Raw genomic sequence first — 27,037 nt, 5'->3', positions numbered from 1 at the left:
CAATAAACTCCGGAAATTATTTTTACTCTGTGTTTTCCAATAAACAGAGTAATTCATGAGAAAGTTTTATATAAGAAAGTCGGAGTGGGTCGCTAATGGACGTTATCGAAATTACAGCCTGTTTGCGATAGGGTTGAAAAGATGTCACAGTTTTTAAGAATAATAAGTTTAGCTTGCTTGGACTATTTCCAACCAAACTACCACAATCATTTATCTCTGCTCAGGTCAAGAGCACTCTAAAGCGCCGAGCATGTATGAAGAGAGTAATGAATGTGGATGCAGCGTAGGAAGTATGTGGAGATCGTGGCAAGTGGAAAGACGTTATCCCCGTCTACATCTTTTTATTCACGATGCAATATTTATCGTGTACAATATATGTCGTGGGCACAGGCGCACCTCTCCAAAGAGATAACGGAACGAAACTGACGCTAAGCCAATGATCGAGTCATTTATGTCGTAGCCCATGAAGGTAACATCCCTAATAATAAACAACGAAATAAACTTATAAACAACTACCCACATCCCACATATCCACATCAAAAACTAGGATATTTTTATGTTGTTACCCTTTGTTTTTGCACACCCTGTTCTAGGTAGAGGATATAAAATAAACATCTAACAATCCAATGTTAATGTTAGTAATTAAAACTTTGTAATTCAGCATTTCATATATTAATAAATATAGTTGCAATAATACATACATACACTGACGAAAGAATAATATTGCAAGAACATACTTATCCCATAAAGAGATCCATGTGATATTAAAGTGAGAAAAAAGCCACATGGCATATTTAATGTTTGTCATTGATAATAATATAAGACAAATAAGAAAACGAGATGTGCAAATACATCATCTCACCATGTCGAACAGAAATAGTATCTATTCCTTTAAAGGTCCTAAAGGATAATATAAGGCAGACAAATGACAAGAGCATTACAAATACCCCGAAACAAATTGTGTCAGACAAGCAGCGGATCTTCAAAACCAAATCAAATCTTCTCTTGCATGATGTATAAGTCAGACACCAAATTTAATAGCCAACTGCAGCTACTGCAATAGATAATGTATAAAGATGGGAGGAAAAATATATCTATGATTGTTTCTTCTAAAAAAAAAAAATCAATTTCTCTATAGTCACTGGAAACAGTCACCAACAAACTTTCGTGACTATTTCCCACTTCCACCACTGTTTTGTCCCATAAATATATTATTAAAGTAAATAAAAGACGCTAGGTAGCAATTTAATTTTCGTGGATTGATAAAAAACAAGATGTGTCATATTTCTACTGCTAATACCTTCAACTTAAAAGAAGTAGTTTTACAATACAACAAATTTATAATTGAATGAATGTCAAAGTTCACCAAAGATTCACCAATGGTTGAGCAAGTAAATATATGGTGTGACACAATTAAAGCAAAATTTCCCACACAAGGGCTAAAATCATCGCAAACCGCATTGTCTGAAAATTCAAGTGATATAACTTTGGAATAAGTTGCCAGAGAATGGACCATTCGAATTATTCTTACAAAGATATCTATGAAAGCGGACCTGTGAAATTGTTAATGAATAACAATAATTATGTCTTATCTTCTATCTCTGTTAATCTCTTAAATTGATAAGTGGAGAAAGTCTTGTAGTAATTTCATTTTATATTGGTCAAATGTGGAAATGGCGGATAACAATGTAGTAACTTTGGCTAACTATGCCTGAAATTAAACAGTTTCATTTTCCTTAATAAATATAACCTCCTTACAATATGTTTGCAAACAGTGGTTCTGTTTGCAAATATGTTGTTGAGGATAATTTGTGATTTTCACATCTACAAATATGTTGTAAGGAGGTTGTCTTGTTAAATCAGACTAACAATATTTGTAGATGTGAAAATCACAAATTATCCCCAAAGCAGCCAATACATGTTAAGGTATATTTATTTATCAAATCAAATGCAAAAGTAAGGTCTCTTTTCATGTATTATATACTGGACCCATTTTAATAAAATGTTGTACAGAGAAAGTGCGAACCTTGGAAAGAATAATGGAAAAGGAGTGTCATTTTGGTTATTATTTAGAACAATTAAATGTATCTGTTAACTTATTGAAATTATATTGAACCTTCACCAAAATACCCTTGGTAATTTGGAAACAAAGAAGTTCTATGCTGAATTATAGAATTAAAGTTATTAAAAATTTGTTTTTGTATTTCAGATATTAAATTTTAGAACAGAATCTTTCGTTTGAGAACTGTGATGCATAATGTGACTATTGTTTGCTATGTCGCCAAACAACAATGTGTGTTTGATTTTCTGACTACAACCATCACATGAAAGTACACATGATGTAGCAAGTAGTGGTACCTTGTAGTACAGTAAACTTCAACAACCACCGACAACTTTATAAGATAATGTATGACGAGACAAACCTGATGCAGTGCAGTCAAGCCGTCAACATTGGCGGTGTTGATGTCTGCACCCATTTTCAACAGCCTCTGGACCTCATCTTTGTCGCCCGCCGTACACGCCGCCAAGAACACTATCCCCGATGAAAACTGGATCCTTGATGCCCTCTTGGGCATTGGTGACTGTTTGTTGGTGTCGGATTCCTCCCATCTTTTCAACTGCTCCGCTCGCTTGAAAAGCGCCGATGACGACCGCGTATCCGTCATTTTAGCTAGTGACAAAGCACTTGGGACTCAATATGGTTCATAGGAGCACTTATCACGGTGCATAGATTATGTTTTTATTACATACAGTACACAAACGCCGAGTCCATAACTTAATTGCCAAAAAAGGAAACATGAAAGAGGAAACGTTCTAGGGAGATTGAGATTATGCTGCTTTCATATGATCATTGTTCGAAACACTTGTTGAATTATTGAAATTTCACACATGAACACCAATTCTATAAACATGACATAACCAATATGCTACACATTTAGCGTGGCAGCCATTACGAGAATAAATTTCACAGCCAACTTCCTACCAAAACGTAAAAAAGAAAAACTAGGCAGCGGGTAAGAATGACGGCAACAGACTACTAGCTCCCCCTGGCGGCGACCGATTTAACTATGTTGCCATTATTAAAAAATGTCTATGGTCAGAAATTTTCTCAGTTTGTTTTCTATTACAGTATACTAAACTGTAAAATATTCCTCAAAGGTTATTAAGTAATACTCCTTAAGGAGGCTTACCACGACGTCTTATAGCAGGACCTAAATTAAACTGCACTGCTTTTTCGTACCATGACATCAATTATAAGCAGGCCTGCGGCAGGTCTGCTCAGTAAACCGTTCACCATTTTTTTTGTATAGAGTTTTCCTACCACAACGGCCACTTTTGACAGCAGGAATTGTTTCTTGCTCGTCGCAAATGTCAAATAAAGCGATTCTTAAAAAGTTACTTTCAGGTAGCTTCTTTGGACATTTTGGCGTTGTTTTGTAAGATATTCACCAAATGTTCCGTGTTTGTTTCCTAAGGATTTGTAGGATAAAGGGCATTAAAATACATGCAAAGCTATTGTTTAATAAGAATTTGATTAAATACCTATGAATTTTTCAAAAAAGTTAAATCTACAGAAGAGTAAGTTGTGTAAACATTAATAACACCCCTAACATTACTGCAAAGATGTGTGACGAGTAAGAACTGTTTGAGTTTTTGGAAAGTGATTTCAACGAATCCAGAATGGCAAATAAAAAGAAACGTTTAAGGAACAGAGAAAATAATGATCCTTTTGACTTAGATGAAAATGCTTTCATCAAGGAGTACTGGTATGTAAATGTTCACATATCAACCGCCTTATGCTCTATTATAAAGAAAGATCTATCTCTCTCTTCTTAACAACATGATAACATAATTACTTGTGTCTTACTTGTCTAGGTTAACCGCAGACTTGGTGCACAAACTTTGTGAAGAGCTGGAGCCAATAATGGCAAAAAGCTCTAAAAGAGCAACTGATTTAAGCATAGAAGCAAAGGTCAATCAAATTCCATAAAGTACATTATTTTAATAGTAATCCTCTCTTATACAAATATATAAAATTCCCACAGACTTATGAAAGTCATCAGTTAAAAAGATTAAGGCACGCTTATATTTACTTAGCTAATTTTATTTATATTATATCAATAATTAAGTTTGATAACAATATGCCTTTTTTGCCTGCAGATTCTTCAATAAATTTGGTATCCCTGGTGTGATTGGATGTATTGATTGTACCCATGTTCGCATAGTAAGGCCTAATGAGCATGAAGATAGATATTTCTGTAGAAAGAAATTCCATTCTCTAAATGTTCAGTTGGTAAATAAACTTTTATTTAATAGTTTTATAGCATAATATATAACACATACAAACATGATCACATCTATGTCCCTTGCGGGGTATTCAGAGCCAACAGTCCCAAAAATACTGATAGGCCGAGATTAATGGTAGATAGAATTGAGATTCAAATAATGGTAGGTTGCTAGTCTATCACCTTAAAAAAAGAATCCCAAATTTATAAGCCTGTCCCTTATTATAATGTAGGTATAATCGAGTAATTTTGAAAAATGTATATTGAATAGGTATATACTAAGTACACGTCTACTGGATGCCTCCCTGGGCCCGGGCCAGCCCTAATTCAGGAACAATGTCTATGAACTTTTCATGTTTATGAGTTGGCTAAAACTACTCTCCCACCAATGATTTTCTAATATACATACTTACAATTGTTTTTTTCCATTGAACCACTTTAGTAATTTTAAATTTTTCTTATTATTTTTTTTTCAGATTTGTGATGCGGATCAACAAATTCTAAGTGTTGATGCGAGTCATCCAGGGTCATTTCATGACTCATTTATATGGAGCCACCATCCTGTACATTACCATTTGGAAAATTTAGGGTCTGAAGCAACATGGCTTTTAGGTAAGAAAACCTTTGTTGGTGAACTTATTATAGCAAATAATATGAACAATATTGTTTGGAAGATATAATTTTAACACACTTTCAATTAAAACTAGACCAATTAAAAACATGAAATAAAATTTAAAAAGTCAAAAATATTTGTAGGATACAATTTTAAAATAAAAATGTATCATTAAATTTATATAAAATATGAATGTTCAAATAAAATAAAAAAATAACAGAGTTATAATGTTTATTTCCAGGTGACTCTGGGTACTCACAACGAAGAACAATGATACCTATTTTGGATGCAGAACCAGACACACCGGAAGCATATTATACACAAAAGCATGTAAAGGCTAGGAATGTGATAGAAAGAACTATAGGTCTTCTCAAAGCACGTTTCCGGTGTCACTTGTGCCACAGGGTGTTGCATTATCAACCACAGGTTGCTGGCTTCATTACAAATGCTTGTGTAATATTGCACAATATTTGTAATGAAAACAACTTGCCTGAAGTAAGGTTGACAGAAGAAGAGCAAGCAAGGGAAGTTGCACAACAACCACCAGTGGAAGCTCTTCATGAACCAGCTGGGCAACACAACATTGAGCTTCAACGTGGTATATCTACACGGCGGGATCTTGTGGCACGTCTCTGGGCTCTTCGCTGAAAATCAAAAAATAGAATTTTATTGCAGATTTTTATTCAATAATATTTCGTTTTTAAGAGTAAGTTATAAGTAGCTATGCAGGTAGTTTATGAACAATAATCTTTTTCATTTAATATTCATCAAAGTAATATAGTTTTTTTATTGTTATTAAATTAAATTGAATACCAATATTTTATTATGTAAAAGCATAAATGTACTTATTCAATAAGTAAATGTATATATATATATATATATATATATATATATATATATATATATATATATATATATATATATATATAATAAGTAAATGTAAATGTTATGTTATGTTAAGTAAAAGAATTTTACATGAATAATTTAATTTGTAAATTTAATTTTGCTTAGTAATCATCTTTCTTTTTTCTTTTTTAATAAAAGTAGTTCTAGTTTTAATTTTGCTCATTCCAAAATGACATATTTTAAAATAACTTAATAATTATAATAAAAATTAAATAAAACATTTTTTTATTTTAAATATATACAAAACATTCTGTAAATTTGCAGAAAAGTGAACTTCATTCAAAGAAAACTTCAAGTTATTAATGGATTAGCTATACTAATATTATTAAGAGAAATGATTGACATTTTGAAATGGTTTACTGGACCAATTTTGATGAATTTGGCACATTGAATAAATTAATTATTGCTCACCTTCTTCTAATTATAGCCACTAATTCACGGAAGAGACAAATAGCTTCTTGAAGTATTAAACTATTTGCAGCTTCAGTAGCAGCCCTCTGTCGGGCAGCTTCAACTATTTGCACCCTTGCTTCTGCAGCTGTTAAATGAGCACGTCGGCGCCGTCGCCTAGGTTGTGGCGGGGCTTCAGCCTGTACCACACTAGGTACTTCGACGCCGACAGCCTCATCAGAGACAGCTGCTGCGTGGCTTTGTGAAGGATCTGATGATGCAGTAGTAATTTCTACATCTGCAGGTAGAGAATCTGCCTCGATAGAACTATCAGTTTGAGATACCTGAAAATAACAATTGAAATATTCATTCATACAATCCCATTCTTATACCATAGGAGTAGACAGAGCCAACAGTCTCAAAAGGGCTAAGCCATGCTCAGCTGTATGGCTTTGTAATGTAATCAAATTGTTAAATTTATTATACAAAATACAATCAGTATGGTATATAATTCATCATCACTAGGCTACTATGATATAGTCTATTCACTTAGTTTTATGTACTAGGCGCCTATGACAACACATTTTGAGATCACGATGCCTTAGTCAATAAATATTAATGTTTTATCTCAATCTAGTAATAATGAAATTGAAGACATACACTAGAAGGAACTTCTAACCATTCTTCTGTAATGGATTCGACTTCAATACCTCGAATGCCAGAGGGGCCAGCTTCAGGTCTCATATCATCCTAAAAATAAATGGTTTCATTAATACATATATAACATAACATATATTTTTTGTATTAATTATAATTTGTAGGCTTTAATGTATTTAAGGGATCTTACCTGCAATGGGTTCACCTGCACCGCTGGTAAACCCATGCCATATTCCTCACCAAGGATACTTAAAAATTTTATGTCAATTTCTGTTAGCTCTTCCCCACTTGGCGGGCCCCCTCCTGTCCTGCTGATGCTCTCTCGAATTGTTCTATTTTTACGTTTTATTTTGGCCTTCAGGTCCACCCAGTACTAAAACAGTTAAAGAACATTTAGGTATAGTTTAAAACTGAGACAATGTAATTAAAAGAGAAAACTCATGGATTGAGTGCCTGTAGGTCAACACACCAGGCAAACTGGTAGGGCTAGAGATTTTAAATCTGCAGGTTTCACTAAATAAGGATTTCCGAAACTTACTGCAAAAGTGAAAATAAAGATTATTGATTTAAGCAGGTGAAGCTGGGAGTAGGATGAAGATGACTCTAAGAAATAAAGGAATCAATGTTTACATACCTTGGTATTATAAGTAAACACTTTCTACTTACGACATTATATAGTTTTCTTGTAAAATAAATAATAGCCTCAAAAGTTAAGAATATTAAAAATCACTGCGATCCGGCAAACTTCTAAAACTGTTGTGAGGTAAGGCGCGTCGACTTAAAAAGCCGTGACAAGTAAAAAAAGGATATTTCAAGTGGTTGCAGAACGGCTCTACACATTAAAAACATTATTTATGACTTAGGGGCGAATTTAAAGTTATCGAAAACTTTCAAGTATCACTCAAGTATTCTAGCAGGTACCTACCTACTTTAAATTTATGTGACAGGCCGATTCGTTCAAAACCATTTTAAACTAACATTTATTTAATTTATACAAATAAAAGTATTTTATAGCGTGCAACAATGCATTGCAATTCAGAAAAATTTAGGTTAACTTCATATTTAATTAAATTTATAAGTATTTGTTATCTTTAATTATATTATTATTGTATTATTATGGTATTATTATTTTTATTAGAGGTTTGAACGTTTCTTTATTGACATCTCCATATTGAGCCATAGACAAAATAACCGTTCATCATTCAGCTTAAACCGTTCACCTTATAAGACGTCATGGTAGGAGTTTTGAGCAGGCCTGCTAATAAACTGCCTTAATATTTGAACGGTTCTATAAAAGGTTGTGGTAAGCCTCCAGAAGTTAAGAATGGAATGATTTATTTGAAGATAGCAGACCAAGTTATAGGAATGAAAAACATGAACAATATTTACCGATAAATTATTTTAAATAATTCAAAAATACGAAATTATTCCCAAATGGAAATATATTTTTAAAAGTTTATATTAGTTACCTACCTATCAATACAATAGTCTAGATAGGATTTCTATTCTAAGAAAACGTATTGCTGCTTTGTACATCTGGATCTCTGTTCTGATTCCACAACCCGAGTTAACCGTTGGTCATCTCATCACGAAGGCCGGGCGGAGCACAGCAACCAAAAACAACAAAACTGAATGGCACGCTTTATAGCACGTCATTATGAATTTTCTGGTTTCTTGACAACGAAGCGGGAATGAAATTTAAATAAAGTTACAGATTGATTTGTCATGGTATTTCCTTCCTCTTATTCTAGTATCCCTGGTGTACAAAATATAGCAAAAGTGTATGTAAATAGAGTAGCCAACAGTCTTTTCAAGACTGTTGTCAGTCAGTCCACCCCTTCATATCATTTTTTTGTCCAAAAAATGTTGTGAAAAGGTGGACTGTATAATTAGATAAAATTAAATTGGTTAATATTATGCAAAATAATAAAACTTGTGAACAGTTCAATTGATAATTTTATTTGACGTTAGTGACAGACAAAAAAATAATAGAAAATATTATACAAAAAAGGTTGTGATAAAAATAGTTCACAATACATACATAAAATCATCATGTAGGCAGAGACTACATCCTTTCACTTGCCACGATCTCTGCATACTTCCTTCGCTTCTTCCACATTCATAAATTTCTTCATGCAAGCTACAAAGTATATCCACTTAAAACAATTTTAGACAAAAATACATTAAGATACACTGACATCAAAATAGGCACCATGTCTAATTCTCTTCAACACGTACGAAGTCGCGGGCAACAGCTACTTTTTTCATAAGTTTCAGAATACATAGATGTATTCATGTCTATATCACTTGCGAGGTAGACAGAGCTAACAGTATTGAAAAGTTTCTAAATAGCCCCCCACTTATTTAAATCTGTAAGTCCCAATGAAGTTTATCATTACATGTAGAGGCTACTTATAGTGTATTTGTGGGTAGTCTACTGTTTTTATTTTGTGTATAGAGAACAGACCTACTATAGAGACAGACTAGCCAATACGACCTCTGGTGGACGCCGCCCGCAACATTAGTTGTAAGTTGGAGTTGGTTGGACGGAGCAGAAATTAATCAAAATTCAAGATGGCCAAGTGTCACGATGGTGTCTTGAAGTGTTGTCGTTAACTTTATTTATTTTGTGTGAAAAAAGTGTTTTTCCACTATGGCTGACTTAAGTGTTGATGTGTCTAAACTACCTGAAGATATAAGAGACAAATTAGCCGAGTTGGACTTGGAGTTATCTGAAGGTAAGTGTGCAGCAAAGTCTGCGTTTCTTGTAGATCGATAATTTGTCAATTTAGACTATTTTGTTCAACATAGCGTTGTAACTTTATTATTACCAAAATCTTGTTTAATTAGACGGTCGTTCGGTTTAGTTATTCGTAGTTTGCAACTAGTTCTAGTGGGTATTGACGTAATCTTTGACAGCTGATATGAAATCATGTTTCAAGAAGGTAAATAAAAGTTGTTGTTATAGGAGAAGTCTTAGGAGAGAAATATTTTTTGCTGGTTAATTATATGGTGCTATTCGTCTACGGTCGAGTTGTTTCGTGTCACACATCGCCTGTTACGGTATGCGAGGAAACAATGCGATATGTGTGTGCATAACGGCAAGTACCATCAATTGGTCATCCGCCGCCGATATTGTGATCCTATAATGTTTATATTGTGTCAATATATTAGGTCCTGTTGCTGTTAAAGGGTACCCCTGTTTCCTTTGCATACATTACTATAATCTAGTAACTTTAAATAACAATAAAAATATTACATGAGTTTCGTTATCTATTCCATTTTTGCTATAGACCCTAGTCATCTCCAGGAAAGGCGCAGAAAGAAAACAATAACCATGAAAATATGTATGTTCCATTCCTCAAGTGAATTCTAGGAAATTGGTTATTTTGTGATTAGGTACTGATTTTTATATTCTTTCTCCACATTATCTATAAGTTCCAGGCTATATTCTAAATTTCATTATACCTTTCTATATTTTATGTTCAAATCTACATTCTTTACAAATATAGTTATGATTATTTAAACTGGGTAACTTTGTGCATTCCTTTAAGATCAAGAGAGCTTACTGTTGGTATAACTTTTCAAATGTCTGAAAATGAAAAAAAAAACATAAATAAATCAACTTGTTTAAATGATCTAGTCATAAACATAAACTGGCATACCTACTTAATACTCTTGAAGTATTTTTGGCTTCATTCCACTCATATCACCAACGGAAATGAGATTTTCATATTTAACCTTATTGTAAAAGCACAAAGAACTAACACACTATTATCTACTATTTGACCACCATTGACACCTTAAGGTCCAAATTCATATCACATTTAAGAAACAATATGAATAAAAAGTTCCAACCCTATCATAAAGATTATGGAGTCAATAGGCATATGTGGTCGCTTCATAGTAGGCATGTTTAAAAGAATGATGTTGTTAAAAAAATATTTTCATAATAACTTCCATCTTGCAAGCCCTTATATTCCCATTATATTACCAAGTCTTACATTTACATTATAAAATCCAACAATTAAGATTTCAACCAGCAATTGGGCATATATTGTGATTAAAAATTAAAAATCACACAGTAAGAAAATGCTTTGTAAGTTTTTACATTTCTTATTCTTTGCTCAAACCAAAATAATTTTTATAATTTCAAAATGACTGACAAACTGCTATATCAGTTTTCTATCGTTTACGTAAACATCTTGTGGGAAGTTCAAAGAAGGTAATTCTACTTTGGATAATTGCATAGTTGACATTATTGAAGAAAATGCTGCAGCACAGTTTATTACCGTTTCTTCTGCACTGACGCTTTGCAACAGCAGTAAACTTAATTTTAAGTAATTCATTCAACATCAAAAAATCTTGTGAAACCAAAAGATATGACAATTATTACCTGATGTTCAAATTGTCCCATAATAATGAATAAAAATGTTGAATTCAAAATTTGAATTTGTTCTTGGTACTCATTTCAAACAGCTGGTGTATTGTTAGTTTGTTCACATGAAACACAGGGTACACTGTAATACTATTATGCTCTGCGAATAATATTTCATTAATACCTGCCTCTGCGAATCTCCAATATTATTAGCGAAATTAATTATTTCACATGATTACCTTAATAGTATTTTGCAAAAGCGAATTAATGCTAAATGTATTTTGGTTGGATTGTATATTGGTTTTACATTGAAAAGTGGTAATATTCCACTGGAATTTCAATCAAAAGATTATTTTGATTGCAGCTTTGCATCAACATCAATGAGATATTTTGTAAGGTTTTAATTAATTAAGTTTATTCATCAGAAATAATTCATGTATATGTTCTGTTTATATTCTCGTTATATATATTTGCGTTTTCTTGCAAACACAAACATAAGAAAGAGAACACAGATATGATGGAAAATGTAATGTAGCAAAGCATCATTAAGCTATAAGCTGAACATGGCCTATCAGTTTTTCAAGACTGCTGGCTCTCTTCTCTGCAAGGGATATAGACATGATTATATGTATGAAAGCAGACCTTGGGGTCTGCAGACTTTCATTTTACTCACTACATTCTTTGTTCAGTCTTCATCCTCTATTCATGTGCCAATATGTCCTTTATTCTTTAGAGTAACTTAATAAAAAGTTCTCTTGTCACAAAGAGGGTTCAACTAGGAACAAAGATAAGATATATTTTTGTACCTTTTTGTCTTTTTTGAAAATCCTTTATTTACAATTTTTAAAACAAATAGTTCCGTTCTGGAGGAAGTTATCATTGCGAAAATATTCAGTAGAGCAAATTTTTTAAAATTATTAAAGATAAGATATTGTGCTTATCAGTATGTTGTATTGCCGATGCAGTGGGGAATAGAGCATTATTCGTTGCTTAAAATTATGCTGCTGAATCATGGGTCTTACCAAGGCCATCAAAATGTTTAACACTATGTTATCATCAGATGGACTATCCCTATGTCGCTAATATAAAAAAAAAACAACGATAAAAGAACGATGTGATATAATTGCAATAATATTGGCATGTTACGAATTTTGAGATTTAAAAAAAAAAGATATTTACGAGTATTTTCTTCAGTCTCGATCGCTGTAACTTATGGTTCATATACGCTTTAGTCAATGTGCAATGTGAATGGCTCATAATAAAATCATGTAGTGGCCAAGGGGACCGTTCGATTACAGATTTCGGCTGCATAGAGATTTATGGCCTGCCAGCTTTTACGCTCGCCCGCCAACTTGTCCGCTAGCACCACATACTATACAGCTAAATGAGGTGAACATGAGATCGTTGCCGGCTTATGATGTCTTCAGGCGTACCGCTCGTAGTTTTTCTTAAACGTGTCTGTGTGAACTTAAAGTAAGAAACGAAGTGAAGCGGCGTACGCGCACCTCGCTCGCTCGCTGGTGGTGTGGCCTGCCCTTAATTAAAAACATTGAACTGTTTAAAAGTATGGTTTTACTAAATATGCCTTGCTTGCGAAATTGGCACCGATACTCATAAGATATAAGCAAAAGAAAGCTGCGAATTTTAAAAATATATTCTCCGTTAAAGTTGGTTAAAATATTCTTTACGTATAGGCCTTCACTCTTACTGGTATTCAAAAATTAGTTCCGTTTCTGTTTTCTCAGCAGATGCTGTGTATAGTTGTTGGGATTCTTCTTTAAGGCGATGTGCCTGTCTCTATTTGAATCTCAATTCTGTCATAATGTCATAATAAACAGCTGAACGTGGCCTATCAGTCTCTTCAAGAATGTTGGCTCTGTCTACACCGCAAGGGATATAGACGTGACTATATGTATGTGTATAGTCACGGAAGACATGTGACTTACTCATTCCTGATTAGAAGTGTTCGTCAATGTCCTCCCAAGAGCGGAAGCTAACAAGAGAAGGATAACGATGAATAGTCCACGTCTATAGCTAATAATCCTTTTTTTAGGCGATGGCCTAGCAACCTGTCACTATTTGGATCTCAATACCATCATTAAGCCGAGCAGCTGAACGTGGCCATTCAGTCTTTTCGGGACTATTGGCTCTGTCTACCCCGTAAGGGATATAGACGTGACTATATGTATGTATAGCTAAGAAAATGAATATGTAGATCGGAATTTCACTTTACCTTGTTCCCTAACACATCACTCTTTTTTATGTAAAACGTGACTCATCGCAAACCCGTTTTGAAGTCTGACTAAGCTGTCGTTCCTTGGCCTCTTTGCTTATTTAAAAGTGACATGGTATGAACGAGTCAATTCCAAATCATATTTCATCATTATATTTTATTAAAATAATAAATGCACACAGTTTATGAGTAGTTGTGTGTTAGTAACTCTTTCAAGTGAAATTAAGTACTTTATGATTTATTATATTATACTATATTATTCGGAAATAACTGAAGCTTCAAAATATCTCATTCCCAATGGATTAAAAAAGAATCTTGTTTTCACCAAAGAAATGTAAGAGTAATCAGGCAATACTTGTAATCAGATTTCAATGATTTCCTTTTTTTATTTATATTCTGTTCCTCGTTTACATTTTTACGGTTGCGTTTTTTATTTTTTTTATGTTCATGAATAGCGATGCTCTGGCGAAGGTTTTAAAAAATTAAGCTTTCTAGTTGAAGATTATTTACTTCAAAGAATACAAAGGCTTCCTCCTATATCTATTTGTTTCTTTCAAAGTGTTTTTATTATGGCGGAGGCGAAATTTCGTTTTAAATGCATGCAAATGTTTTTGACCTTAACATTTTATGTTTCTTCTTTTATTTCGTTCTCATATATTCTCAATTTCAAATCCTCCTTTGAACAAACAACTACAGGGCTATACAAGGGACGTTCGCTATAAGCGTTAACGAAGGTTAAATAAACAGAACCAAAATATAATCATATTTTTTTTCGTAAACTGACTTTACAACGGTTACAATTTCTTAGATAGAGTTTAAGTGAGAAGTTATTCAATGCCTACTTGGAGGGAATTCCAACGTTGCTGGTTTTTGTAAAACACTACGTTCAACTGATTGACCTTCGCCTTTTTTTATAGTTATCACTCTGAACAAGGACTTTCGTTATCTGCAGGGTTCTAATAAGAGACAAGAATGCATGCTGGGTATGAACTTACTCGCGTAATTTCATAAATAATATTCAATTTATATACGTCTCTTTAAAATTTGCGTTCTACTATCGAAAACGCATAAAAACACCTGTGCAATTTGTTTAGGGTCTCGGGTGTTGTAAACTATTTGTTATTTGCAATTTACAACCAAAGAAGGCGTCATCACATAGCTATGCGTTGTAATATTAATTTATTCATAACTTAATGCATTTCTCGATTATTCAAGACGTGAAGTTGAGTTAATAATCTTATTTTCACTGTTTTGTGCAACGTCTAAAGTTATTTTTTTAATTAAACCCTGTTTTTCTTGCGACTGATCAAAGGTCTATTTCCTCGGCGATTGTTATAAAGTAAACTTTGTTAGCTCGTCGGTAAATAACTGAGTCTTTTATTTTTTTACATCCTTCAGGGTGATTTTACAAGGCTTTTTGTACCATGTAAAATTTTATTTACCGTTCGATACTGAACAGCGACTGAATATATACCTAAACATACATATTTCGGTTTTCTCAGTACAAGATAGCACAGGCACTAAGGTATGCAGGATCGACTGACCTGGTCAAAGTGAAACACTAGGATAAAGTATAGCGTTGACATTAGGGTATGCAAGATGGAATTCTCTCGTTTGTAATAAATATAGTTAGGCACGCAGTTTCAAACTTAGGCATTCTGTTCCTAAATTTAGGAACTTTAAAATGTTTGTCGTAGTCTAGGAAAGATTTAGACGGTGAGAAAATTCCACTAAAGTTAGATATTACGCGTTAATAACAAAATTTGATGAATTTTTTAGATTATTTACGGTTCCAGAGAAGTGCTTTTTCTTGTTACCAATTTGTTAAGTAGTACAGGGCTTCGAAATGCAATTGTAAAAGCTGGAGGACCGTTGATTTGGTCATTTTGCACCAATTTATTACATAATTAGGATTTCAGGGGAAATCAGGACCTATATTTGGTGAAAATTACTCCTGGGCTCTTTTGTGACTCCCCAATTAAAAACAACCGCTGAGGATATCAATAATAATTGATATCAGCCTTTTATTTTTAGTTTTAAATTTGTTTACAGTGATGAGTTTGTATACCATAGTTAACCCACGCAGTCACTTTCTTAGAACTGCTCATTTCATAAAATTATAACTACTTACAAGCTTTTTACGTTTGTAAAAGTTTCAAGGCAATAATCTTTTTACGACCGTTCTTGTGTTGACATTTGAACTTGAGAGTTTTACATAATACCGAGGATTAAAATTTGAACTTAAATTCTAAAAATAACTGAATGTCTTTTTGTTGTTTGCAGGTGACATCACACAAAAGGGATATGAGAAGAAACGGGCACGTCTTCTCACACCATACATTACACAACAGCAGCAGCCAGGTAATTGCCATTTTAAAAATAATAATTATTAAATCTACAAAAGCGCTAGAAAACCTTTCTAACACCTATGCCTGAACTAATCAGTGCAGGTTACCCGATGGACTTCAAGTACTGGTCCTTTTTATTCGATTTTAGAACCAGTCTTTTTATGAAGAATCTGCCTATATTCCGTTCTTATGTGATGGTACCAAATTTGAATCGTACCTAATAAGATGAATTTAATAAGCTCCAGTACTTGAGTCCAAGGTCGCGACAGAAGCAACGCAGGGGTTAAGTGTCAATTGGGCGCCGTCGATGGTGGCTGGACATTCGCGAAACGATCTAAACTCTTGCGCGTCTTCACAAACGAGGGTCAAACGGAGAGGCCATCTTGAATCTGGATCCCCGATTGTTCGAATTTAGAACTCGAGTGCGTTGACCCTAACCTTCTGTTTTATTTTTCACACTTACCGAAATTGCAGCCAGTATATAAATAGTGTTGGGCTATTGTACTTTTTTCAACAGACATTAAACATTTTTTATCGTTTGAATGGTCGAAATTATTGGAATAATGAGGACGGCCTTCACTGGCTCGCTGTATAAAAAAGTTTTAGATCGGGGTCAGAGAGCGTTTTGTATCGTGTTGTGTCCAGCACCCATCGAGTATGATGTGTTTAAAAGTTTATTTTCATCCCATTTCCCTTATTATTTTTCATTATGGTTTAGTTAGATGGTTGTCCTCACACATCCAACCACACTTTATCACTAGTATGTTCTAATGGCACGTAATATTATGCAGACACATGGCACTATGAAACGACTTTCTTGCTTGCCGTATAATAATTTGTCGTGTACAAAATGGACCGCAACCATTAAAAACCTTAGCCCGAGGTGGAACGTGACGAGATGTTTATGAAACTCGGCGGTCGAAATATGTATACTAATTATTATACCTAAATGTTTGGCATTATTTTTCTTCGTAGAATTATAATATTGGTAGTCATTTTGGAGTCATTGGACATTTTATGATTTTTTTTACTATGTTAAATAATTTACATATACATATATGATCATATTTTGTATATATATGTATAAGTATAAGGTAATTTTTTATATAAAAGGGAAATAAAATATACATATAATCATGTTAAAGCCTCGCTCGAAAAGCATGTACAGCAATTTAATAAATTCTAAAATAAAATAATATCGAAATAGTTATTTTTGATTTTACTAGCTGGTCGCCAACCACGAATTTTTAATTATAAATTAAGACAAAAGTTGACGATCACCAGAGATAACAATTACCCCCCTTTTAGAAATTGATTTATCATAATACGGTAGTCCTTAAATACGAGATTTTGGGACAATTTACTTTATTGTACCAGAGCATGTAATAGCATTTCAAAACGCATATGGTAAACTAAACATGACTTAATGACTACAGTGTATTAGAAAATCAGCGCCCTATGCACGGCTTTTAGGCTGCATTTCCATATCGCATGTCTGACAGAAACTCCTTAATGAACATTGCAAGTGGCCTTCAGCAATGGAGCATTATATCGCATCATTAGTGTTGCCGCTCAATAGTCTAACTTATCGATAGCTTTCGATAAAACATCGATAGATTGAGGAAAAATAATCATGACGATTGAATTTAGAGTCGGTTTTGGTGTAATACTATTGGCAATCAGAACAATTACTATCAATTTTAGGTTCCACTGTGAGATTATCGCATTGTTACGTCGACGATCGCCATTAAATTTTGCAAATGAATACTAGCGATTGTATCGTCATCACGGTTCGGTAAGAGTAAGTATTGTAATTAATCAATAATCTTGCTCTCTTTAACCTTTGCGGTTGTCCAGTTGCACCCTCGGGGCCTGAGGTCAGCCATCGATACTCAAACTATCGATAGTCCGGCAACACTACGCATCATACAGTTCTCCCATCGCAGTCTGGTCCGTGCAAACTTGCCCTATTAACTTGTCTGGTCCGGGGCAAACGTGATTAGTGTCGGTTCACATGATAGTCGGAATGGCTTTGGCCGGTTGGATATTATGGTGGTTATAGCCGTGCGTAGTGTCCGGAATCGTTTATATTCTTGAAGTGTGAGGAATCGCTGCCCTGTTCATGAATAGCGGAGGCAAAGTTTAAGGATTCCTGAGTTTCAACTTGGGACGGGATTTTCACTTTTTTTTATGTTTCCAGTTGAAACCTCCATCGCACGCTTTCCTTAATTTCTAATTTTGTCCCTTTTAAGCGGTATCTTCAGTGGCAATCTAATCTTAGATCGCTCTTCGCACAGGTCCGCTCGAGTTAAGCTAAAATTCACGCACCATCAGCAATTATTTGAAAAGGACGTAGCCCTTGTTTTATCTCGAATAATCTAAACATATAAATGAGGACACCAACTTATTGAATAAACTGAACTGAATCATGACTATAGGCAAAGCGACAAGAAAACCATTCTATTTTGATTCCTGTCTTAAACTCTCTCCTACACTTTTAACTTGGGTCTGTCTATCCCGTGAGGGAAACGGATACGATAATACGTTTACTAGATACTTTTGAGACGCGCCGTAATGAGGAAGTAATTGTGAACACTTGAGTTGAGATTTATAACGCCGGCTAGTAACAAAAAGTTTCTGCTTAAATACTTTTGTAATTGAGCAATTTGAACATTACGTAGAAACGGATCTTTGCCACTAATTAGCCGATATCTGGTGAAACCGTGTTGTGGCGCGGTTAAGAGGAAATGCTACGAACATTTCTTCATACACAAGTTTTTCATGTTTTGTACCAACAATCTGTATAGCAATCCAAAAAAGTAGTCGTACAATCTATAGCTGTTACCCCTTTTCCGAGAAAATTTAGTTTATGAGATTTCAAAGAATTCCAATTCCATAAATATTAAGGCACCAACTGATGACACTTTGAAAGACGTAATTTTAAGTTCTTATACATATTAACATATAGTCACGTTTATATCTCTTTTACCCTAAGACAGAGCCAACAGTCTTCAAAAGCCTTAATGTTAGAATTAAGATTCAAAAAGTGGAAGGTTACAAGCCCATCGGCTTAAAAAAAGAATCGCAAGTTTATAAGCCTATCCCTTAGTCGCCTTTTACGACATTCATGGTTAAGAGATGGAATGTTCGTATTATTTTATGTATTGGTGCCGGGAACAACACGGCACTCTTATTCTTTTTTGTATTGGTGCCGGGAACCACACGGCACGCCACACGTTCTTATACTACAACTACTTATAATAAATTTCTATCTGTAGCTTTGTGCCGCTCGTACCAAAGTTATTCACCATTTTTATACGTTATTTTACATCTCGCAGTTCTTGTCTAAGAACTTATGAATCAGAATTTTGCATGAAAATATTCACTGAAATCTAGTACGAGTTGTCAATAAAATAGATGCGTTTTGTGTTTACTATACTAACGCGTGTTATGTCCCATAATAAACCAGGATTCAAACAACTAGGACCGCAGTCTATTGCACCGATAGGAGCGGTGTATTGTCATGTCGGGTCCGCCAGTCTATCCCGCACCTTAGGCCTTTACCTGTGTGTGGGGCTGAAGCGGATTGTCATGTTATCTATCAGCGACTAATTCTCGAATAAAATGACATACATACATGCATGGTCACGTCTTTATCCCATGCGGGGTAGACAGAGCCAACAGTCTTGAGAAGATTGAATAGCCACGTTCAGCTATTTGGCTTAATCATAGAATTGAGATTCAAATAGTGACAGGTTGCTAGCCCGTTGCCTAAAAGAAGAATTCAATATATCTAAAAGATACTCAAATAAAATTATTGGCCTTCATAAGCCAAATTAAAATTTTTATGACATATTTACTAATACATAAGAGAATAGACTAAAATAGTTACGCGCTAGTTTGAAAATTACAAATTGCTAATACAAGATAATAAAGCCAATACCTTATTATTAAATTACCCATCATTTCAACGCTACGAGGTATGTAGGTAGGTACGTACGTTCGTTACATTGGCACACGTATATTAGTGTGATACCCGGTTGTTATATGTACGTTATCCGGTTATATTGCGTGAATCATAAATGCTATGTTTTAATATGCTCTCATATGATTAGTTAGGTCACTATGAACACTTTGGGGAATGTAAATTAGAAAATATTTGTCGTTTTTCTTAAAAGTGTAAGTGAAGTATATGTATTTCGTTCAGAATGATGTGACGTGCACAGATTAGTCAAAAGACGAAAAATCACACCTTCACTAAACTCTTAATATTTTTTGTCAATAATACATTCGCATATTAAAACACTGTACCGTAAGTTTTGCTTCAATTCCTATTATCTTATACAAGTTTATGCTGTTACTGTGAATAAATCATTCATAACCATGCTCCAATCTTAGCGGATTCTCTTGTTGGGAGGTCACACGATGTTCGCTCCACTTTAATTACCTGTCATTCCCACTGCTAAATCGTGCCCATAGGCGTAATCCCGGACCTTCTAAAGACAGCCCAGTCGAGGCAAAAGGGAGGATCTCAGATGTGTAGGTAACTCTATGATGGTGAATTTATATTTGATATTTATAAAATAGACTAATTCAACATGTTTCATAAAAAAAATATATTATATTTTTACACAGATAGAATAAAATTACCTTTAAAAGCTTTTATTTTTAACGAACACACGAACTTTATTAACAATGCAATTGTTTTTATGGCAGGTATCAAGTTATTTTACCTCTGAAAATTCACATTTCATATTTTTTCACCATGCCCTCTGTTTTTGCCAGCACTTCAATTAATCCAATACGGTTTTGTTTTTGCTTTTATTCACCGGTCAAATGTCAGGTCAGACTGACAGATTTTAACTTCAAATTAAATGGATTTTTCATATCGAAAAAATATTTCTGGCTTTGAACAAAAGCAAAACTATTACGCATCGAAGCTATATTCCATTTTGTTAGATGGTATACTTGTGAAACTCGCAGTGCAATGATTTGATAAACTTTTTGCGACCGCAGTCAGACAGCCGATCACAAACCTTTTTGAATCTATAACATATCATATCAAGCGTTATCTTTCACAAAATATGATAGTATATTCGTGTGGAGTGGAGATAGTCGTATAACAGAACCAATGTCTATAGCACGGGTCTCTGATGCCGTCAATATGATGATGAAAAGTATTAAATTAAAATATTTCGTCGTTTCTATTTTAGTGTGCTTGTTTTCCCGCTAACACCAATATCGTGCAACGGATATGTTTATCATTTTAAATTGTCATTAAAATATTTCTTTAACATAATATTACGATAAATATATACGTGTGAAACCGGGGCCGCTCAGTAGTGTTCACGTCTTTGCTCTCGCTCTATTTATTTTCTTCCTATTCAGACACGGGTGATAAATTTTATAGGTTAACGACAGATTTGAACACAAAAATATCAACAGCACCAGAGTACATTTTGTTACAATAATTTGATAAAGAATATAGATAAACTTCAATTCGATAAAGGTAAATTAAAATTATATAGTTCAAATTCGTATATAGTTTAATATTGTATACGTTTTCATGACTTTCATTCCACTCGCATACTGAAAATAGATTACCACAGTATTCGACTTGTGAAGAACATGTTGAGAGAACATGTGTCCAGTAAGTTGATGCAGCTATAAAGTGGCAATTATCACCAGAGCTACATTTATGGGGTATCTTTGCTACATCTTTAGTCATACATAGCCAGCTATTTAAGTATCATAGCAACTTGCGACGAGGAAGTAAATATACGCATGAATCTTTACAGTATTCGTATTTGTCAAGTTTAAATCGCGATCATAGATGCGGGCTCTTTCAAGGCTTTTAAAAATATAAAGTTTTGATTTTTGTTTAAAGTCTCTATAGTAAGAAAGAAAATTAAAAGATAATATGCGAGCCAATGGACTGAAATCCGAGGATCCCGGACCAAGTGGAGAGTAAAAGTCAAAGTGGAGGGTGCAACCGGAAAGAGAGAGTAAGAAAGAAATTGTTAATATTGAGTAACAGGATGTGCCTGTTGTTGTTATTGCGATTGGCAATGAAATAATGCTTTATCATATGCGAAATGCGTTCGTTCACCGTCAGTATTATAACAATAGTCTTGTACTTATCAGTGGGCTGATAGCACAAGACTATTGGGACAAGATAAGAATTCGATCAACTACGCTATGTATCGAAATTTTGAATAGTCCCAATTTGTAGTGTAATTTTATACGCAAGTCACATCTCTGAGTTCACGTTTGGAAATATCAACATAGTTAGCTCAGCGTTTAGTGTAAGCCCTTAAATATTCAAAATTTCAGACAGGTCTATTTTGGACGCTAGACAATAGGCAGTGTCGCAACCCACCGTTCAGCCCATATTGATCGCCCACCTCAATTCGCCAAGCCCGTACTTTAGGTCTGCATTGCGACACCTGATAAGGTCCTCACCTCGAACTGCTATCAGATAGAGTTCGTGATATATATGTTCAAAGAAGTTTGAAATGTTATACAAACTCTTTCTTGTTATGTTCTTGTTTATCTGTGGTGCGGCGTCCCATGCGCGCGCATCTTGAAAATACATGTCATTCGTGTCCAAGCTATCCTGTGGTTTTACTGTATGATTATTTATAAATATCTATAAATATATCATTTGGCGACGAATGGGATCAATTTATCCACAATATTGAAGGAAAATGGCATTCCTAGGGAACTTACCGATTTTTGATCACAAAGTAAGCGAATGGCTTATATTCAAGGGTAAGTTAACGCAATTTATAAAGATCAACAGCGTTAAGGAAGAAAACCAAAGCGGTATTCTTTTAACTCATCTTGATGAAGAATCATATCGCTTGTTGCGTAATTTAGCGTATCCCTTGGAATTGGACACATTAGGTTTCACAAGATTAATTGAGTTACTCGATAGTCATTTTAAACCAAGACAAGGCTCATTTGTTGACAAGGCGAAATTTTACGGAGCTAGTAGAAGTCCAGGCGAGAAATTAGGAGACTGGGCGGCGCGACTGAGAGGTCTGGCAAGCTATTGCGACTTTGGCACCGCTTTGGAAACGAATCTGAGGGATCGTTTCGTCCTCGGCTTGGGCGCCGGCCCGGAACGCGATAAGTTGTTTGAGCAAAATGCGTCGACGCTGACGTTGACGAGGGCTATAGAGTTAGCGGAGCAAGCGGCCTGTGCTAAGCAGGCGAAAGTCATGTGTAAAGAAGAATCTGCTATATTGAAGGAAGAGCCGATACTGCGAGCAAAATTTCAAACCGGCCGAGGCGATCAACAGCGGCCCGGCGCGGCGCGCGGCGACGTAGCGGATATATCATGTCGTTGCTTGGTTTGCGGATTAAAAAATCACACAAGTGAGAAATGCCGCTACAAGACTTATAAATGTCAGAAATGTGGTGTCAAAGGCCATCTGAAGAAAGTGTGTACAGCGGCTAAAAAATCGTCCGACCATCAGATTCATCATTGCAATTCGACAATGGAATATCAAGCCCCTGAAAACATTGCCTTGAATTGTGAGGAATGTCAAAATTTTAATTTGAGGTATGTAACCGATAAGCCAATTTTGATTGATGTTTGTTTAGGTGGTAAAATTATTTCCATGGAATTAGATTCAGGCTCTGGTAATAGCGTAATTTCCGAGAAATTGTATGAAAAATATTTTTCAACCTATAAATTGCACCAGAGTTATTTAAGAATGTGCCTATATGATGGAAGTAAAATAATTCCCTTAGGATATTTTACTATTGAAGTGTTCTATAGTAATACAAAAAAGCAATTAAAGATTTTTGTAGTGAGAAATGGAGGTCCTCCTCTATTAGGTAGGGATTTTATGTCTGCATTTAATTTAGTGATAACGAGCGGCTTACACTCTGTTACAAATAAGAATGAGTTAGAGCAATTACTGGCAAAGTTTTCGAACTTGTGGCGTGACGAGCTGGGTGCGTTTAATAAGTTTAAAGTTAAATTACAGCTTAAGGATAACTCCAATCCTAAATATTTTAAACCACGTAGTGTACCCTTTGCTCTCAGAGAAAAAGTAGAACAAGAAATTGATAGATTAGTCAAGTTAGGTATTCTTGTTCCCGTTAACCATTCTGACTACGCTACACCTATTGTTCCCGTTTTAAAAAGCGATGGTCAAGTCAAGATTGCTGGTGATTTTTCAATTACATTAAACAAAGATCTTATTATTGATAAATATCCGTTACCTCGTATAGAGGAAGTGTTCGCGAAAATTGGAGGTGGTGAACGGTATAGTAAAATTGACTTAAAAAATGCCTACAATCAATTTTTATTAGAGGAATCGTCTCAGGATCTCACTACAATTAATACGCATAAAGGGCTTTTTAAATATACTCGTTTAGTTTACGGCTTGGCGAACGCGCCGGCAATTTTTCAGAAGTCAATGGAGTCGTTGCTTTCAGGCATTAAAGGGGTAAGTGTCTGGTTAGATGATATTTGTATAACCGGATCAGATTCGGATATTCATTTAAAGAGACTGCACGAAGTTCTGAGTAGGCTGAATGATGCTGGATTAAGACTTCAAAAAGAAAAATGCGAGTTTTTCAAGGAAAGCGTACAATACTTAGGTTATGTTATTAGCAAGGAAGGACTTCAAACTTGTCCCGATAAAGTGAAGGCTATTCTAAACGCGCCAGACCCGACTAACGTCAGTGAGGTAAAGAGGTTCTTAGGTGTAGTTAACTATTATAGAAATTTTATCCCTAATGCGTCTTCATTATTGAACCCTCTTCACGAGCTATTGCGAAGTGATGTTCCGTGGGAGTGGGGAGAGCGACAACGGCGCAGCATGGCGGCCGTGCGCCGCGAGCTAGCCTCGGAGCGCGTGCTGGCGCACTTCGACCCCGCCGCGCAGCTCGTGCTGAGCGTGGACGCCGGCCCGGCCGGGCTCGGCGCGGTGCTGTCTCAGCGGACTGCTGACGGCGCCGAGCGGCCCCTGGCATATGCATCGCGATCCCTAGCGGCTAGCGAACGAAATTACAGCCAAATTCAAAAAGAGGCGACCGCCATTATATTTGGCGTCAAGCGATTTCACCAGTATCTTTATGGCCGTGATGATCCTTTCATTTTAAAAACGGATCATAGGCCGCTAGTATCGATATTTAACAATAAGTCCGGTATACCGATAACTACAGCCTTGCGTTTGCAAAGGTATGCGATTATATTATCGGCTTATAATTATACAGTACAATATGTATCTAGCGAAAACAATGCAGTAGCAGATTTTTTTTCACGCGCTCCTTTACAGGATAAGTCAATCGACGAAAAAGGTAAGGATGTCGACAGTCTTTATGCCCTGAAATTTTTGGACGCGGCGTCACCGGCTACCGCCTTGAAGGATATCATACTAGCGACCCAACAAGATGAAACCATAATGACTGTAGTAAAATATTTGCAGTATGGTTGGCCCAGAAAAATTAGTTGTACGTCTGTTTTACCGTATTTCCAATGTAAATCGGATTTGCAGTTTGAAAATGGTTGTCTTTTGAGAGGACATAGGATAGTGATACCTTCAAAGCTTAGAAATAAGATGTTACAGGAATTGCACGATTCCCACTTAGGTATAACTAAGAGTAAAAGTAATGCTCGTAGTAGAATGTGGTGGCCGGGCATCGACGGCGACATCGAGCGCTGGGTGGGAGCGTGTGCGGCGTGCGTGTCGGCGCGCGGAGCCCCGCCGCGCGACCCGCCCGCGCCCTGGCCCGCCGCCGCCCGCCCGTGGCAGCGCATACACATCGACTATATGACTATAGGGCAAAGGGTATACTTGGTGGTTGTGGATTCACATAGCAAATGGTTGGAGTGTTTGTATATGCACAATGGAACTTCAACGACCGCTTTAATTACTAAGCTTAAAGTATTATTTGCTACTTTTGGTATTCCAGACGTCTTAGTATCTGACAACGACACGAAAATAAATTCTCTCGAATTTAGGTTATTTTGCTCAGCAAATGGTATCAAATATATGACGTCACCTATTTACCACCCTCCTAGTAACGGACAAGCCGAAAACTCTGTCAGAACATGTAAAAAGATGTTAAAATGTATACTTAAAGAAAATTTAAGTCTGTGCGAAATTCAGGAACATCTTTTAGGATATTTATTCAATTATAGAAATGCCGTGCATTGTACCACCGGAGAAACGCCAGCCAAGTTAATGTTTGGTCGTAAACTTCGCACTCGTCTCGACCTTATTTTGCCATCGGAAAGAGAGCACAGCTCAGTGCCTGTGCCGGGTAGGCGATCGTTTGGTATAGGAGACAAGGTGTGGTGCCGATGGTATAGTGCGCGGATGGAAACTTGGCAACTAGGAATAATTAAAGAGAAAGTAGGTAACAAAATGTACAAAATTTTTATAGATAGTTTAGATGAATATTGTATCAGGCATGTTGATCAACTGCTTAATTATACCGGCGGTGAGAATGAAGTAGCTGAGGGCCATCTGCTTGATGATGTTTCTTTTTCGAGTCCTGTTACTGCTGTCTCTTCCCAAGAACCGGCTGCGATAACTCTAAGTGATGAAACTCAAATGAGTTCACAACCTCAGCATGTAACAAATAATAGAGACAGGGAAGTTGGCAGAGATTGTGAGGAGGAGGAAAGTGAGAGAATCATTGAAATTCAAAATGACTCCTCAGCCGAGCATAGTTCTGAGCAAGTGCAGGGCGTCAGTAGCGATGCAACGGTGGTAGATCCGCCGGGAACTCTCACTCGCCCTAGACGAAATGTTCCACGGGTTGATTACAGAAAGTATTTGTAATTAATATCTACTAATTTAACAAGTTGTTATTTTTAGTTTAAATGTATCTAATAAGTATTATGATTAATGTACATAATTTTCAACAGGTTCTTAAAATAAGTGTGGAGGAATGATATATATGTTCAAAGAAGTTTGAAATGTTATACAAACTCTTTCTTGTTATGTTCTTGTTTATCTGTGGTGCGGCGTCCCATGCGCGCGCATCTTGAAAATACATGTCATTCGTGTCCAAGCTATCCTGTGGTTTTACTGTATGATTATTTATAAATATCTATAAATATATCAGTTCGTCGATCCCTAGCGATAACCCGCCCAAATTAGCAGCACACACTACACGCTTGTTTATTTTAATCCCTTTTTATGTTTTCAATTTATACGTTTTACCTATTTTCATATTCACTGCAGCTGGTTCATGAAG

At 35.4% G+C, this 27,037-nt stretch overlaps 3 protein-coding genes and 2 long non-coding RNA genes across 13 annotated transcripts in view; 3 read left to right on the top strand and 2 right to left on the bottom strand.

The window, feature by feature from the left end:
- The window catches only part of LOC106133952 (protein phosphatase 1 regulatory subunit 12A), a 60,259-nt gene extending 57,213 nt beyond the window's left edge, over positions 1-3,046 (bottom strand). For all 8 annotated transcript variants that reach the window (XM_060953475.1, XM_060953477.1, XM_060953478.1 and 5 more), the window contains exon 1: positions 2,424-3,046. In XM_060953475.1, coding sequence (XP_060809458.1) covers positions 2,424-2,666 — 243 coding nt within the window. In that variant the 5' untranslated portion in view covers positions 2,667-3,046. The remainder of the gene's footprint in view (positions 1-2,423) is intronic.
- Positions 3,047-3,226: 180 nt separating this feature from the next.
- Positions 3,227-5,751, top strand: LOC132903942 (uncharacterized). Of its 2 annotated transcripts, XR_009657534.1 has the most exons (5): positions 3,227-3,767; positions 3,877-3,973; positions 4,162-4,294; positions 4,763-4,898; positions 5,141-5,751. It is a non-coding gene; the product is annotated as an uncharacterized LOC132903942 (long non-coding RNA). The 2 variants fall into 2 exon arrangements; XR_009657533.1 differs by lacking the exon at positions 3,877-3,973 and having other exon boundaries at positions 5,141-5,750.
- A 1,097-nt stretch (positions 5,752-6,848) lies between these two features.
- LOC106136434 (uncharacterized) lies at positions 6,849-7,733 on the bottom strand. Its single transcript, XR_009657536.1, has 3 exons — positions 7,487-7,733; positions 7,043-7,225; positions 6,849-6,945 (listed from the first exon to the last, which is right to left on the bottom strand). It is a non-coding gene; the product is annotated as an uncharacterized LOC106136434 (long non-coding RNA).
- A 1,614-nt stretch (positions 7,734-9,347) lies between these two features.
- LOC106133947 (disco-interacting protein 2) overlaps positions 9,348-27,037 on the top strand; it is a 77,632-nt gene continuing 59,942 nt past the window's right edge. The window contains exons 1-2 of the mRNA XM_013333840.2: positions 9,348-9,590; positions 15,747-15,824. Of these exons, the coding sequence (XP_013189294.1) occupies positions 9,506-9,590; positions 15,747-15,824 (163 nt within the window). The 5' untranslated portion in view covers positions 9,348-9,505. The remainder of the gene's footprint in view (positions 9,591-15,746; positions 15,825-27,037) is intronic.
- Positions 22,475-26,855, top strand: LOC132903998 (uncharacterized protein K02A2.6-like). Its single transcript, XM_060953878.1, has one exon. The coding sequence runs from the start codon at positions 22,519-22,521 to the stop codon at positions 26,617-26,619; it is 4,101 nt and encodes a 1,366-aa protein (XP_060809861.1). The 5' UTR covers positions 22,475-22,518; the 3' UTR covers positions 26,620-26,855.

The sequence above is a fragment of the Amyelois transitella genome, chromosome Z (assembly GCF_032362555.1).
Source record: "Amyelois transitella isolate CPQ chromosome Z, ilAmyTran1.1, whole genome shotgun sequence".
Lineage (NCBI taxonomy): Eukaryota > Metazoa > Arthropoda > Insecta > Lepidoptera > Pyralidae > Amyelois > Amyelois transitella.
Note: the sequence above shows the minus strand (reverse complement) of the source record. Positions and strands in the feature narration are given on the sequence as shown.